General features: G+C 34.2%; 1 protein-coding gene across 1 annotated transcript in view; it reads left to right on the top strand.

The window, feature by feature from the left end:
* eys (eyes shut homolog) overlaps positions 1-15105 on the top strand; it is a 348044-nt gene that overhangs the window by 63287 nt on the left and 269652 nt on the right. The window contains 4 exon segments of the mRNA XM_030156655.1: positions 1318-1457; positions 8660-8823; positions 8979-9232; positions 11483-11587. Of these exon segments, the coding sequence (XP_030012515.1) occupies positions 1318-1457; positions 8660-8823; positions 8979-9232; positions 11483-11587 (663 nt within the window).

Genomic DNA, 15105 nt, shown 5'->3' with positions numbered 1-15105 from the left:
AGGTGAGTTCATCAAAACTACACACACACGAACCAGACCTTTTAAACCTGACGAACCTTTCACTGTTCAGTACACATAAAATAAATATAAATCAGAATATAACAACTTAGGTTCGGCCATTTTCTCTTTTGTTTTTTATATTGATATTAATTTATCCCTTTCATGCATACTGGTCACTACAGTGGACAGCTATTCTATAGCCGTTCTCTTGTATATTCATGGATTTTGTTGTTCTTTTTTTTTTTTTTTTTTTTTTTTTTTTTACACATATCTTTGTTAAAGTTTTAAGACACTACATATCTTTTCTGACATGAATTGGTAACATTATGTAGATCTCTCCTGAGCATAAACCCCCAGAATCACAAGCCCTCCCCTTAGTTTTCACACAATTTATCACTAAATTCGTGTTTCTGTGCATCAAAAATTAAATGTGTGGTGTCCAGCTGAGTGGACATTTTTGCAACTTCATGAAAAATAGGTTCATAAGAATGTTTGTTTTTCATTATTATTATTATTGTTATTATTTTTTATGTATTTTTTTTTAATTATTATTTTTATTTTATTTCTTTTTTTAAATTTATTTTTCAGAATAAATTTTTCAATCGCATTTTTTTCATGCGTAAAGAGGAATAAAAACACTCAGGAAAAAAATTTTGATGAAGGTTCTCATAATTGGTGCATGAAAGGGTTAAAACAGCCTTATGATGGTCATCTGACATTTTAGAGCAAGACTTAAAGCCACACATTCAACTTCTATTTAAAGTAAGATACGTCTTACACAAACTACTACATGATCAAAAACAAATGAATTTTTCAGCCAAAAAAAAGTCTCTGTTTTGAATGTCTGGGGTCGCCAGAAATTAGTGATGTAAAAATTGGGTCACAAGCCAAAAAAGGTTGGAACCCACTGCATTACATACACCCCATAAACCATTACATAAGTTTATACTTTTCCTACTCCTTTTCGACCATGCAAAATTCAGACTTGTATTGCTAGAAGATAGATTCTGTCCATTTAAATGTTATTTTGTTCATGTCTTAATTTGTTCTGTTCTGTTTTGTTTTATTTTCTTTGCATGTTCAAAAAAAAAAAAAAATCCCAACAGTCAGTTATGACTGAAAAGCCCAGGATACAGTGAACGTCTTCTTCCCAGCAGAGGACAAATACATTACTGGGTCTTAAGAGGACATCCTAACTATCTACACTAATATAGAATTGGATAACTCTACCATATTTCTGTCTTGTAGTGGTTCAACACAAAAGCAGATCTTCTTTTCCTCAGTCAAGTACCGCACTTAAAGACTATCATCTTACAGGTTTTACGGGAACGACATGTGAAGTGGACATAGATGCGTGCGCTCTACCCAACAATACATGTCCACCAAAGACTGAGTGTTTGGATCTCCCAGATGGCCTTCAGTATACATGTCGTATACCATGCCCTCCCGACCTTCAAGTAGGTAGAATGCTGTTTTCATCTGATGTTTTCATCCACTTCATGCATGTTCCAATGCCTTATCTATGACAAAAAATAAACGTACATCATGCCGTCCTTTTAGCGTTTTTATTCTACGATACAGTGACACAATTAAACCGCTGAGCAAATCAAATATAGTCATCGGAGAAATATTTTGTAGAATATTATTTATGTAAGTAAATAGGAATTTCTCATAACTATTTAACTACTAAATTGTAATGCTGAGAACCAAATCTTATTTAAAAAATGTGGGATAATCCTTTGTTATACATGGAGATAGAAAATAAGCGCAAGTCCCACAGGAAGATTGACAGCAAATGTGATAATCCATAAACATGGCAATCAGCTGGTGCGAAATCTGAACAGTATGTTGGTTCGCTCAGAAAGAAAACTATTAAATTGCTCTGTGATATATTCAAACCTGTCCAGTGTGACAATTAGACCAATGTGGGAGAGTAACAGATAAATCCGTTTAAATGACATCATATAAATTTAGATATTAAAACATAGATTTGTCAGTATTGCCGTGGTTTTCTTCAAGAACAGACCCACAGTATAGAGTATACTTTTCACGTTCAGCACATTTTATTATCCTCTTTTTGAATATGGTGGCACATCTTCCAGAATATAAGCAGTCATGGTGAAAGAAGACAAAGCTGGCATTGTGTGATTGTTTGTCAGGGTTTTTGCTGTTGGCATTGCAGAAGGAGAACACATTTACACGAATGAAAAGGCCTCCACCACCTGACATGGATGAGTGCTGCTGAAGATTTGGGAGGCTGTATTTTTTGAAAGAGCGTGTTGCTTTATGTGTGGATGAATTGACCCTCTGCTGCATTCAACAAAAAAAAAAAAAAAAAAAAAAGCACCCACACCAGAACAGAGATGCTTCTTCACATGACAGATGGAGATGATCACTCACTGCGGAGCGAGGCTTGCATTGGCCCCCTTACAAAAATGCCATGATGTCTGCATTATACACCTTCCTGCAAGCCAACTCTAGCTCTTCCCCTTTGTTTCCCCACTACCATACACAGTAAACCAGTGAACCCGCTACAGTTCTAACATCTAATGTTTTCCAGAAAGAATAACTGACAGTGTAGTAAATTCAGTTTGTATATTCATGAACTACACTACACTGTTAACCCGTAAAGTTGGAATAATTCACATACTTGGGTAGTGTTAGAAAATATTTATTCTGCAATATATCACAATATTTCATTTCACAATGCTGTATTGATGTTAAAAAGTACTACATTGATATTTTTTGGTATTTATTCAAATGCAGATATGGTGGAGGTTCTTTTTTGTTTTTTGTTTTTCTTTATTGTTTCTATCTTATGTATTATTATTTTACACTGTTCTATTAAATAATGGTTATTTGAAGCATCCTAAAAGCACTTTTTACTGTTTGAGAGGCAAATGTTAGTTCCTTTGTTGGGATTGCACAAAAATAATGTTATGATTTTAGTTATGAACTAATATAATATGAACATTTGAGCAGGATCTTAAACTGTAATGTCTGTAAAATATAATTTAAGTTTTAACACAGGAATATTTTGTGATATAGCATTAGATCCTGTTGTGATCAAATAAAAATGTGTTTACTAGTTGTATATATTTCTGGTGTAAATCAATTCTTCCAGGATATAATCATTTTAAAAAAAGAAACAAAAAATTCCCGTTTTAACAGTATCATGATATATTGTGATATATCGTATCGTGATTTGTATCGTATCACCAGATTCTTGCCAATACACACCCCCATACTTGGGTGCTTCTATGAAACTGGGTACATTTTGATACCTGGCACTTTTCCAGGTTTTTAGACCCAACAATAGAAGAGAAATTTAGGCATATTTCCCCCGAGAATGTACCTAATGATGACCTCAGATAAATGCAAAAAAAAATTCTACTCTTGCTCTGAGCCATCCCAAAATTAATGAATTTATAATAAAATATTGGGGCCAAAAATAGGACCAAAATTGGGCCAGGACAAGCTATAGATGTAATTTTATCTTGAAAACATGGCTTGAAATGGTCTTATATACCGCTATAAATAAAGACACTGTTAATTTGACGATCCTAGTGGTTTTTCAAATCCAGACATGCAGGTTTTTCATGAATCTCAGTCTCATTCCAGGTTTCGCATGTAACCCATCGTGTCCACTGGCGTAACATGTTGATCCTGCCCATTTAAACACAAATAAATTGCGAGTGATTTTTCAACAGCGGCCATTTTTGTGAATCACCCTGCCTTGCATAATTAGTTCAATTCCCAAAATGCACCTGTGAGAAAATATAGTAGGGCGGAATTTTTATGTCCTTTTTATCATGTTACATACAGATTTTTGTATGAAAATAATATAAAAATGTGTTTTATCTGAAAAATAGTTTCTCAGAATATTTCAAATTTCTCAGTAAGTTTTACAAATAGACCCAAAGTGCTTCCAAATTTGCCTCATAACATTAGTCTATATCTGGTTTGAATTTTTAGCCCCTATGTCTTGTTTTTAGGGACCAGTTTCATAGAAGTACCCACTTACATACTGAGTCCCAGTGACACTTAATTTATGAAGGCCTGGAATATGCTTGTATATTAATAATTATTATTAACAAAAAAAAAAAAAGACTATTTGTAAGTTTATTAAAGAACAGACTTTTTAGGACAGTATTTTAGGATTGTACACCAACCCTGCATTTGAAAACCATATATAGATTTTTTTTTTCCATAAAGTTGGAAAAATGTTGTTTTCAGACACTTTTCTCTTTTTATTCCGATTTATACGCATGAGTAATCACCTCTGATTACATACTCAGTCCCAGTTACACTTTATCTATCAAGAATGAATCACATTCTCACAGTCATTTCATGAGAAGATGTAAAAATATTTTATTCCAACTTTATGATACAACAGTGTATGAAACTGTTTTTTTCCCCATTTTTTCCAAAAACTGCACCATGTTACTGGAGGATCTCTCCATGTTACTCAAAAACATCTTAGAATAAAGTGCTCCACGTTAAAGGGCACTGAGGTTTTTTTGAGCAAATAAAATCCAACAAAAAACATATATGGCAGTATTTGCATTTCTACCTTCACCAAGGAGGGCTTTTGTAACGTGATCGGTCTATTCTGTTTGTGTGTCTGTCTGTCAGTGTCAACAAGATTACACTAAAACTACTCTATAAAATTTGGCGGTAAGGTGGGGCATCGGCCAAGGAGGAACACATTTTTTGAATTGGAATTGGAATTGGAATTTGTGAGTTTTATGGGGTTTGTTTAAGTCGGTGAACTTGACATGGGTGTGCACTCACAAGGTTAGTGCTACGGCAATATCACTGCAAAATACATGCGGTGCAACATGACCTACCAGCCTTCTAAAGGATTAAAAATATATCTGCAGAATATTTGTCCTGATTTGATGTTTGCATGCACTTGATAACAGCAGACAGAACAACAGACAGAAACATTAACTCAAAAGCAAACCATAACAAGGAAATAGATGAATTATTATGAATTATGATAGTTATTTGAGGAATTCATGTTCTTTAATCAATTCCACGGTTACTTTATTTAAGAACACACAAGCCCCATTAAAATATTAAGTGCAATATTCACTCTGTTGTGCAGAGGGGAAAATAGTGAAGATGCACTCATTGGAATGGGAAAAAAGAAAATGCAGTACTTGATGGAAAAAAAAAAAGAAAGACCTGAAGAGTCTTAACTTCAATCAGATACTTCCATTCTTTGTGCATCCTAATCTTTCCCTGCAGTTATCTTTTGTTCGTGAGGTCACAGTGTCCTTGACTCTTGAGTCCAAGTGAGTGTTTATGCCAAATGGGGTTGGTCTGATGAATGATTCTATTGTGCATCGCTGAAAGGTAGTAGCCATTATGATGTTGAACCCTGACACTGGGCTCTAGAAAACAAAGTGTAGTCTCATATGCCTGATGTTGAGTAAGTAACAAAATACCACTACATTATGATGCGAAGAACTATGTCTAATTTGTAAAGCAAGGGGTAGGAATGCACTCTCTGGATTAGAGTTGTGCAGCACTTAAATCTCAAAGTTCAAGTTTTGCGTTCTGGCACTAGTTTGGAAGTCACCTCTAATAACTGAGTTTACAGTGAAGAACTTCTGCACTGATGACTGCTATCGCTGTACAGGCGACATTAACCGTCATACGCTCTATACATGTAAATCTGCCAAGCATAGATTTGGATATTTATCTGAGACTGACCAGCTGGACACCTATTATGGCTGAGAAAGCTGAAAACTGTCCAGTCCTGGTCACCAGCCAAGCTGTGCATCTCCATTCTTCTGATGCTTATCTCAGAATGATTATTTACCTCTTAATCCAAGACAAATGAGGAATCTTTAATTAACACAGTATGAAGCAGTACTCACAATTGTATATTGTGACTCTAAGATAAGATAAGATAACATAACATAACATAACATAACATAAGATAACATAACATAACATAACATAACACAATGAAAATGAGTTTAGCAGTTCTGTTCTGTTTAGCAGCAGATTCATTAGTGCAAAAAGGAAGACTGTATATCATTAGCCTCAGACCTTAATTGTCTGAGTCATATTTTTGGCCAAATTGTTATATCTATGTAATTTTACCCTTCTAACATTGCTGATTCATTTTATGCAGATATCACAATTTGGTCAAAAGTATGACTTGGGCAATTATTCTATGAAGCTAACAATATAAAAACTATATAAAATATGTATAAAAAAACTATCACACAAAAATATCTGCTGAAAAATACTAAAAATATACATTAAAAATACAAAAAAAACAAAAAACAAAAACGGAAATAGCAATATTAGTAATATAATTATGCTAGTATTTTTCAGTAAATATTTTGGTGTGTATATACATATTTTATATAGTTTTTATATTGTTGGCCTCATCGCTTAATATGTGGGGGTGCATTTGTGCCCATGCACATCTGGAGTGTCACCTTCAGTCCTGAAAGGTATATGCAAGTTGTAGAGGAATATATCGTTAGCCTCATAGTGTAATTGGCTAAATCATATTTTTGGCCAAATTGTTATATCTACGTAATTTTACCCTCCTAATACTGCTGATTCATTTTATGCAGATATCACAATTTGGTAAAAAAAAAAATATGACTTAGGCAATTATGCTATGAAGCTAACAATATAAAAACTATATAAATATGTATATAAAAACTCTCAAACAAAAATACATGCTGAAAAATACTAAAAATATGCATTAAAAATACAAAAAAATATATACTGAAATAGCAATACTAGTAATGTAATTATGCTAGTATTTTTCAGCATATATTTTGGTGTATATATACATATTTTATATAGTTTTTGTATTGTTAGCCTCATTGCTTAATATGTGGGGGTGCATTTGTGCCCATGCACATCTGGAATGTCACCTTCAGTCGTGAAAGGTATATGCAAGTTGTATCGTTAGCCTCATAGCATAATTGGCTAAATCATATTTTTGGCCAAATTGTTATATCTATGTAACTTTGCCCTCCTTACACTGCTGATTAATTTTATGCAGATATCACAATTTGGTAAAAAAAAAAAAAAAAAAGTATACATATATATATATATATATATATATATATATATATATATATATATATATATATATATATATACATATACATATATATATATGACTTAAGCAATTATGCTATAAAGCTAACAATATAAAAAACTATGTCAAATATGTATATAAAAACTATCACACAAAAATGTATGCTGAAAAAAACAAGATTATATTTTTGATCAAAATAAGACATTACCGTACGTCAGTGGTTCTCAAACATTTTACAGTGGAGTACCCCTTGAAATACATGTTTTTGATTTTAAAAAATTTAACAAAATTTGTTCCTGTGCCAAAGGTGTCTGTTTATATTTTCAAAACTTTGCAAACAAACAACATATATTTAACTGTAATATATTTAAGAATGACACATTTTTTAAAGTAAATTTTTTTGTGCAAAATATCAATGAAAGAGGGCACCGCTTTCATTGATAAAAAAAAAAAAAAAAGTAAATAAATTGGTCATTAATTAATAAATGACCCTTTCATCAACAAAAAATAATTACTTAGCCACTCAAATAAACTCATTTTGAATAATATAAAATAGAAATGTACTTAAGATGTTACCAAAGCTTAAACAAGATGATTGACAATAAAAACTATTATATGAATGTATTTATTGTGTTTTTATTTCAGCATTAATTCTCATTATTTATTTTGTATTTGGCACATGATGACTTATTTAATGTATTTTTCCTAAAAAAAATTTAAGTACCCCCTGGGCTTATTCCAAGTGTCCCTCGGGGTACGCATACCCCACTTTTGGAACCCCTGCCATACATGATGAAGCGATTTCATTTGTCTGCATGGCACAACGTATTATGTAGATCAGGGGTGTCAAAGTCATTTTAGTTCAGGGGCCACATACAGCCTAATATGATCTAAAGTGGGCCGGACCAGTAAAATAATATAAATAGAAGGATAAGAACTGATAAATAATGTCAACTCCAAAGTTTTTTTCTCTGTTTTTCAGTGAAAGAAGTCAAATTCCGTAATGAAAATGTTTACATCTATGAACCGTACTTGAACATAACATGAACAAATATGAACAACCTGAAAATTCTTAAGAAAAATCAGTGCAATGTTAACAATATTACACCTTAGTTTATCATTTATACATGTGCATCACAACTTACAGATCACAGTAGATCTACAAATACACAAAACGTTTAGTAAGAGGCAGAATATTGTTAAATTTCCACATACTTCTCTTAAGACATTTCAGGTTATTCACATTTTTTGCAAAAGACTAGTCTGTAAATGTAAACATTTTTGTGCAATTTTACTTTTTTTTACACTACAACAAAGAGAAAAATTTGTAGTTTTCATTATTTATAGGTTATTATGATAGTATTTTACTGATTCTGACCCACTTGAGATTGAATTGACCTAAAATGATTGTAACATCCTTGATTGTTAATATCGTCAGTGTTATTTTTGCATTTCACAAATTCATCCCAGGGGCCAAATCGGACCCTTTGACAGGCCGGTTTTGGCCCCCGGGCCGCATGTTTGACACCTGTGATGTAGATGGTCTATGTATCTAACAGCTTCATCTTCAATCAACAGCCATGTGCCAACGGTGGACGCTGTGTACTGAATAGTGCCAGTACCTACACCTGTATCTGTGGAGCTGGTTGGTCTGGTCAGAACTGCCGTCTAAATGTCAATGATTGTGTTCAACATTGGTGTCAAAATGGAGCCACTTGTGTGGATGAGATTGATGGATACAGGTGAGTGTTGAAATCATGATTGTCTTCAGGCCATTCAGGCAGTAGAATGTCAATGATTGTAAAAGCCATGACATTTACTGTTCCTTTCCTTCAGGGTTGAAAGAATTCCTCTCACTCTATACAGTAATAAGAAATTCTCTGTAATCTGTTGCTAGCTGCCTTTGTCCCAGAGGATACACTGGTGTCTACTGTGAGGAAGACATTGATTACTGTGTTGGCCATCGCTGCTCTGAACATGGTGTTTGCTTGGACCAGGAGTATAACTTTACCTGTCGCTGCGTACCTGGATATGAAGGGTCGCTCTGTGAAGTGGAAACAAATGAATGCAACAGCCTCCCCTGTGCACGTGGCGCCACCTGTGTGGACCTAATCAGTGATTATCGGTGTCACTGTCCCCCGGGGTTTGAGGGTATGAGACCATCTGATTCCAGCATTTTTCTACTAATTACTGTGACCAGACACAAGTACATCCGCTGTCTGTGTACGTTTGAGTGTTTAAATGTTAAGAATTCAGTTTGTTGTTCACATACTATAGAAGATTTAGTGGTGTTTGCGTATCTTCTTTTTTTTCACACTGAAATTTAGTGTATGCAGTTATATGCATAGTATATGAACAACTGGTGTAATGACAGGAAAAACCTATTCTGTTCTATTCTATTATGCTCTATTCTATTCTACTCTATTCTACTCTACGCTATTCTATTCTATTTTATTCTATTCTATTCTGCTACTCTATTCTATTCTACTCTATTCTGTCCTATTCTATTCTATTCTGCTCTACTCTTTTCTATTCTACTCTATTCTACTCAACCCTATTCTATTCTATTCTGCTCTACTCTTTTCTATTCTACTCTATTCTACTCAACCCTATTCTATTCTATTCTATTCTGTTCTATTCTATTCTATTCTATTCTATTCTATTATTCTGTTCTGTTCTATTCTATTCTGCTCTACTCTATTCTATTCTATTCTGTTCTGTTCTATTCTATTCTATTCTATAAGTGGGTTTAAATGAATTTATTCTTGCTACTTTTGCTACATATTTTGTTATGGGATAGCAAAAAATAGAGCTCAGAAGAATTATACGTGGATATTTTTGATAATTACTTAATGAAATGCAGTTTAAATTTAATAACGTAATGCTCCGTAGATCACTATTCATTTACAGATAATTTTACTCTAATGTGTAATTGCAATATTTTTATGACAATAGATAAATGATAGAATGTGAAACTTTATTACACACAGCTTGAATGGGGCACTAATTTGTTTCATTTGCAAGTGTTAATAAAAAAAAAAAATCAATTCAATTTACAGTTACAGCTGGTTATGTTTAACACAATACACTGAAGTTAATGTGTTAACTGGAACAGTCAAGTGTAACTGTTGGAATTAAATGTATTTAATGAAATGTTTAAAGTAAATGTGTAGTTTAAAGTTCTGCCATGGAAGATTTGTGCTGCATGGAGTTGTGTTGGAGTCTGTTTTGTGCTTGGAGTGTCTTGTTTGCTGACATTAGATAAATCAGTTACTGAGCTAAGAATGGTCTGGATTATCCATGTCTGTAACAGCTTTTGTACTGATTTCTGTGTATTTTCTGTGATATCAGACGCTTGCTCTTGAATTCTTTAGTGCCTCTGTCAGTATCAGTATCAGTATCAGCATACATCACTAGATACTGATTTGGAATGCAGTCTGCTAATGTTAACAGATGTCTGACGCCCAGCACAGTAGACTTCAACATGTCACATAAGCACATGAGCCGTGCAGATCCTACATAGAGACCATATAAATTGAAAACAAAAACTCATCCAATTATATAGAATTAGAAGCAAATGGAAACTGTATGATCCAGCCATGCACAGAGTGAGCAAGAAGAGAATTAATTAATATTGGCTGACGTAAAAAGTTGGCCCAGTATGATAGCAGTCGGACTGTGTGTAGCACAGAGTGTGTTTTGTACAGTATATATAGTCAGGCAGCAGCCATCTTAATTATGTGAGTATCTTACAGTACATGATTAACAGAGCACTTGCCAGTGTATGGGGTCATGATGGCAAAAGTACAATTACTGCTGCTGCAGACAGCAGTGCAGATAGAAGAGCAGCGCCTGAGGATGTCAGGCTGTTAGTTCTATGAGCTCTCTGCCTCATAGAGAACTAAGAGGTCTGAAATATCGCCAGAGGCCAGACCTAGTGGAGCTTTAAATTTGTCAGTAAAATCCTAAATCAATTCCATATCCAACTCTAGCCCAGAGGAAAGATACTTAAATTGAGGTTACACCATCTATGCATACATACAAGCCACAGCAGGCTGAACACATACAGCATGAGGAACAGAATTTAGGAAATGATGCCGAGGTATTTGACTAAAAGCCAAAGAATCAGTGGTAATCTGCAACTTTTAGTTAAAAAAAAAAAAAAAAAAAAAAAATTAAAAAGCCAAGTCTCCCTCTGTTGGGAGATTTTGGCTTTAAATATTTGTTTGAAGAAGCAGTTGTGATTTTAATAAATAACTATGTATTAGAGCTACTGTATGCACCACTGTGAAGTTTCTCCACTGACAGTTGGATTTATTACTTGTAGTTTCTGAAAACATATCTTCAGCCCTACCCGCATGTCATCACAGAGTTTATTTGTTGTTGTCTCTTATCCTACAGGAAGAACTTGCTCTGAGAATGTAAATGATTGTTGGTCGCAGCCTTGTCTAAATGGAGGCTCGTGTATGGATCTGATAAATGACTACATTTGTCATTGTCCTCTTGGTAAGTACCAACTACTTGTGTATTATTGAGCATGTTTACAAAAATATCATGCTATTAATTTTCTGTATACTGTGCCTGGGGAATACATGAAAAGTTTATTTCTAATACATGTACATACAAAGTTGGTTGTTTACTTGGATCATTTTTTTCCCCACTTTTTACATTTCCAAAGATAGCAGGACAAGGATTATTAGTTACCAAGCCTATTGAAAGTTTGGATGCAGGCTAACAGTTAAAATAAGCACTGCAGAAGAAGCAAATGGAACAGTGTATAATACCATAAACACAATACGGATCTGTAGTGGTGTTTATGTTGCAAAATCTCTGCAATTAAGGCTAAAAAATTCACAGTAGACCAAAGTAAACCAGTAAAGATAACAACATTCTGTTCTTAAAGCCTTGAAAAGCACTAATGCATGTAAACACGACTCCCCTAATTAGACGGGGAGATGCTGTTTTCAGGATTGTCTTTTATTCAAGTGGCAACCTGTTTAACACATTTATATATGTCAGGCACTTTGTACGTGGTGTTGCAGAATAGATCCATAAACACCTAATAATAGAAGGAAGTGTTGCATTTCTCAGTGTGCAGTTGATTTTACTATACCCTCTGGTTAAATAAAAAAAAAAAAAAGACTTAATCACTACTTGATTGCACAAGTCAGATTGTGGCAGGCGACACTTTGCATCACAAATCCAATGTCACTTTCAGAGGTAAACAGCCACAATCAACAGAACAGGATTTATGTACGCACAAATATTTGACAAATAAAGTCCACAAAACATAAGCATTGACAGGACCCAGAATACACTGTGGCACCAGGCATCGGGTCAGTTTTTGGTAAATCATTTTCTTAATATATCCCACAAAGGCACAGAAACAGTGCCGGTTATTGCTTAATAATCGTACGCTTTACTCTGACGCAGTCAGTCTGTCGCAGGAGATTAATGAGAACAACTGATGTTGTGTAGATTTGTTGCTGGTATTATTTGGGCAGTCGTTGTTTCTGATATTCTGTTTATGCTTTCTTTTCTTATTACCTCTGCCAAGGAGGTTATGTTTTTGTCGGCGTTGGTTTATCTGTCTGTCTGTCTGTTTGTCTGTGTGCAAAATAACTCAAAAAGTTATGGGCAGATTTGGATGAAAATTTCAGGAAATGTTGATACTGGCACAAAGAACAAATGATTAAATTTTGGTGGTGATTGGGGGTGGGGGGGCCACTGATCTGTCGTGGCGGAGGTCTGTGCTCTCTGAGTGCTTCTAGTATTTGTCATTTAATAGGTCTTATGTATCTTACTTTATTTTATTGTAATTACCTACCGCCAAGTGAAACGGTGGAAGTTATGCTTTTATTGGTGTCTGTCTGTCTGTCTGTCTGTTTGTTTGTTTGTCTGATAGCAAGATAACTCAAAAAGTTATGGATGGATTTTCATGAAATTTTCATGAAATGCTGATACTGGCACAGGGAACAAATACTTAAATTTTGGTGGTGATCGGGGGCGGGACTGATCTGCCTTGGCGGAGGTCTGCGCTCTATGAGTGCTTTTCTAGTTTTGGGTTTTTGTTGGGTTTTTTTGTTTGTTTTTTTCTTTCTCTTCTGCCCAGTTTACTCAGTTCTGGTCTAGTTATTGTTACCATTATAATTATCAACATGGCTGTTACTGTTTGTATTGTTGATCCTTTCTTGTGAGGGTCTTCACCACCTTCTTCTGCCTTGTTCTCACCCCTTCACTCCCCCCTCCCATCCATGTCAGGTCCGGCGAGAAAAAAAAAAAAAAAATAATAATAATAATCATACGCCTTTAAAAGTTTGTCCTGATGCTAAGTAGAATTTAATATTGTGTAACAATATCTGTTCTGTTTAGTTTTGTTCTCATTATGCAGTAGGTTTTAGTTCTCTGTGCCAATCCCTGTGAAAAAATACGCCTCTATTTCAGTGAACAATAAATCACCGGAAATGTGGGTCAAGTTATTAAAACATTTACTACCTTAAAACACATGCAACACCTGTTACATTGCTTTTACGTGGTGTTTTTATGACATTATAGAGAGGCTTTTTGCTCAAATTAGATTTGGGCAAAAACAGGACGCTACTGTGCGAGTAAAGCCTCCATTATTGTTTAGATTTCATTGACAGATTTATAGGCAGGTGTTTTTGATCTCTTTATCTTTTAGGGAATTCGATTAGATAAGTGGTCTGCCAGGTTTGCTTGTTTCTACCCACTAAATCAAACCAAAATGTTTAAAGACGATCACTATTTTGTACATCCTGTGTTTGTACACATTCCTACAATCCCTTTTTCTTGTACCTGCATTATAAAGTATGCGTGTTCTCTCTGCACAGTCACTCTCGGGGCACCTATAACGCCAGCAAGGTTGTATAATCCTCGTTTGTTATTTAACTGACAGAAAATAATCAGGTTTAATCTACATCTGCATCAAAACACACTCAGTGATTAGCAATAGTGCTAATTGGTTCACGGCGGCCGGTGTTTTTTTTTTTTTTCGAAAGCTTTAATCCTGTCACTACGGAGTCCAACTAATGACCGCTGATTTATGACCATTTAAATTTACCATGTTGCCGTAGTGCCATGCACAAGCACGGTGCCGTAAATTTTGCTGCTCTGCTACGACTTCAGATGTGCACATGATTTAAAGTGGTAGGAAATGTGCACGAGGAGTTTGGAACCAGCACCAGGAGTATCTTAGAGGCCCGGTTCTGATATTCATCTATTTAGTGTTAATATTTTAGTCAAGGTAAGATTAAATTAAGATAAGATAAGATAAGATAAGATAAGATAAGATAAGATAAGATAAGATAATAAGAGGTTGTAGTGATGATGTCTGGTGTGTTTTTTTTTTTTTTCCTTTTAATTTTATTCTTCTCTTTCATTTTTGTCTGTATAAGGCTGTAACTAGCATGTGCTGTCTGAGGGGTTGGGGTGGGGGGTCTTGTTTCTATGTTTCTATGTTTTATATGTCTAAAATCAATAAAATGTGTTTAAAAAAAAAAAAAAGATAAGATAAGATAAGATAAGATAAGATAAGATAAGATAAGATAAGATAAGATAAGATAAGATAAGATAAGGACAGGTGGACAGAATAAAGAAGAGCCAACAGAATAAAAAAAAAGACATACCAAATAAATTCATTTGCTCGTAATATATGCATATATACATATTGGCTAAAATTTGCTTAGAGGTCTTATTTATGTCTTTGTGCATAAGAAATCAATATAAGTGAATCCCCAAAGGAACTTTGTGTTGGTAAATGCAAGTTCTGCAAATTTACAGGATTTCAGTTCTGTTGCAACATGTTGATGGTCATATGAACTATGTTTTCAGATCAAAAATGTCCAATTTCATCACAGTTAATGCTATATTTTCATGTCACAAATGGCCAAGTTATATTTGAATTGAATTTACCTGAAAAACAAATATTCTATTCTTTTAGATTCCCCAATTTTTCTTACAAGATAATACATTACATATCACATGTTTTATTTTTACAGGTTCAA

The sequence above is a fragment of the Sphaeramia orbicularis genome, chromosome 15, assembly GCF_902148855.1.
Source record: "Sphaeramia orbicularis chromosome 15, fSphaOr1.1, whole genome shotgun sequence".
Lineage (NCBI taxonomy): Eukaryota > Metazoa > Chordata > Actinopteri > Kurtiformes > Apogonidae > Sphaeramia > Sphaeramia orbicularis.
Note: the sequence above shows the minus strand (reverse complement) of the source record. Positions and strands in the feature narration are given on the sequence as shown.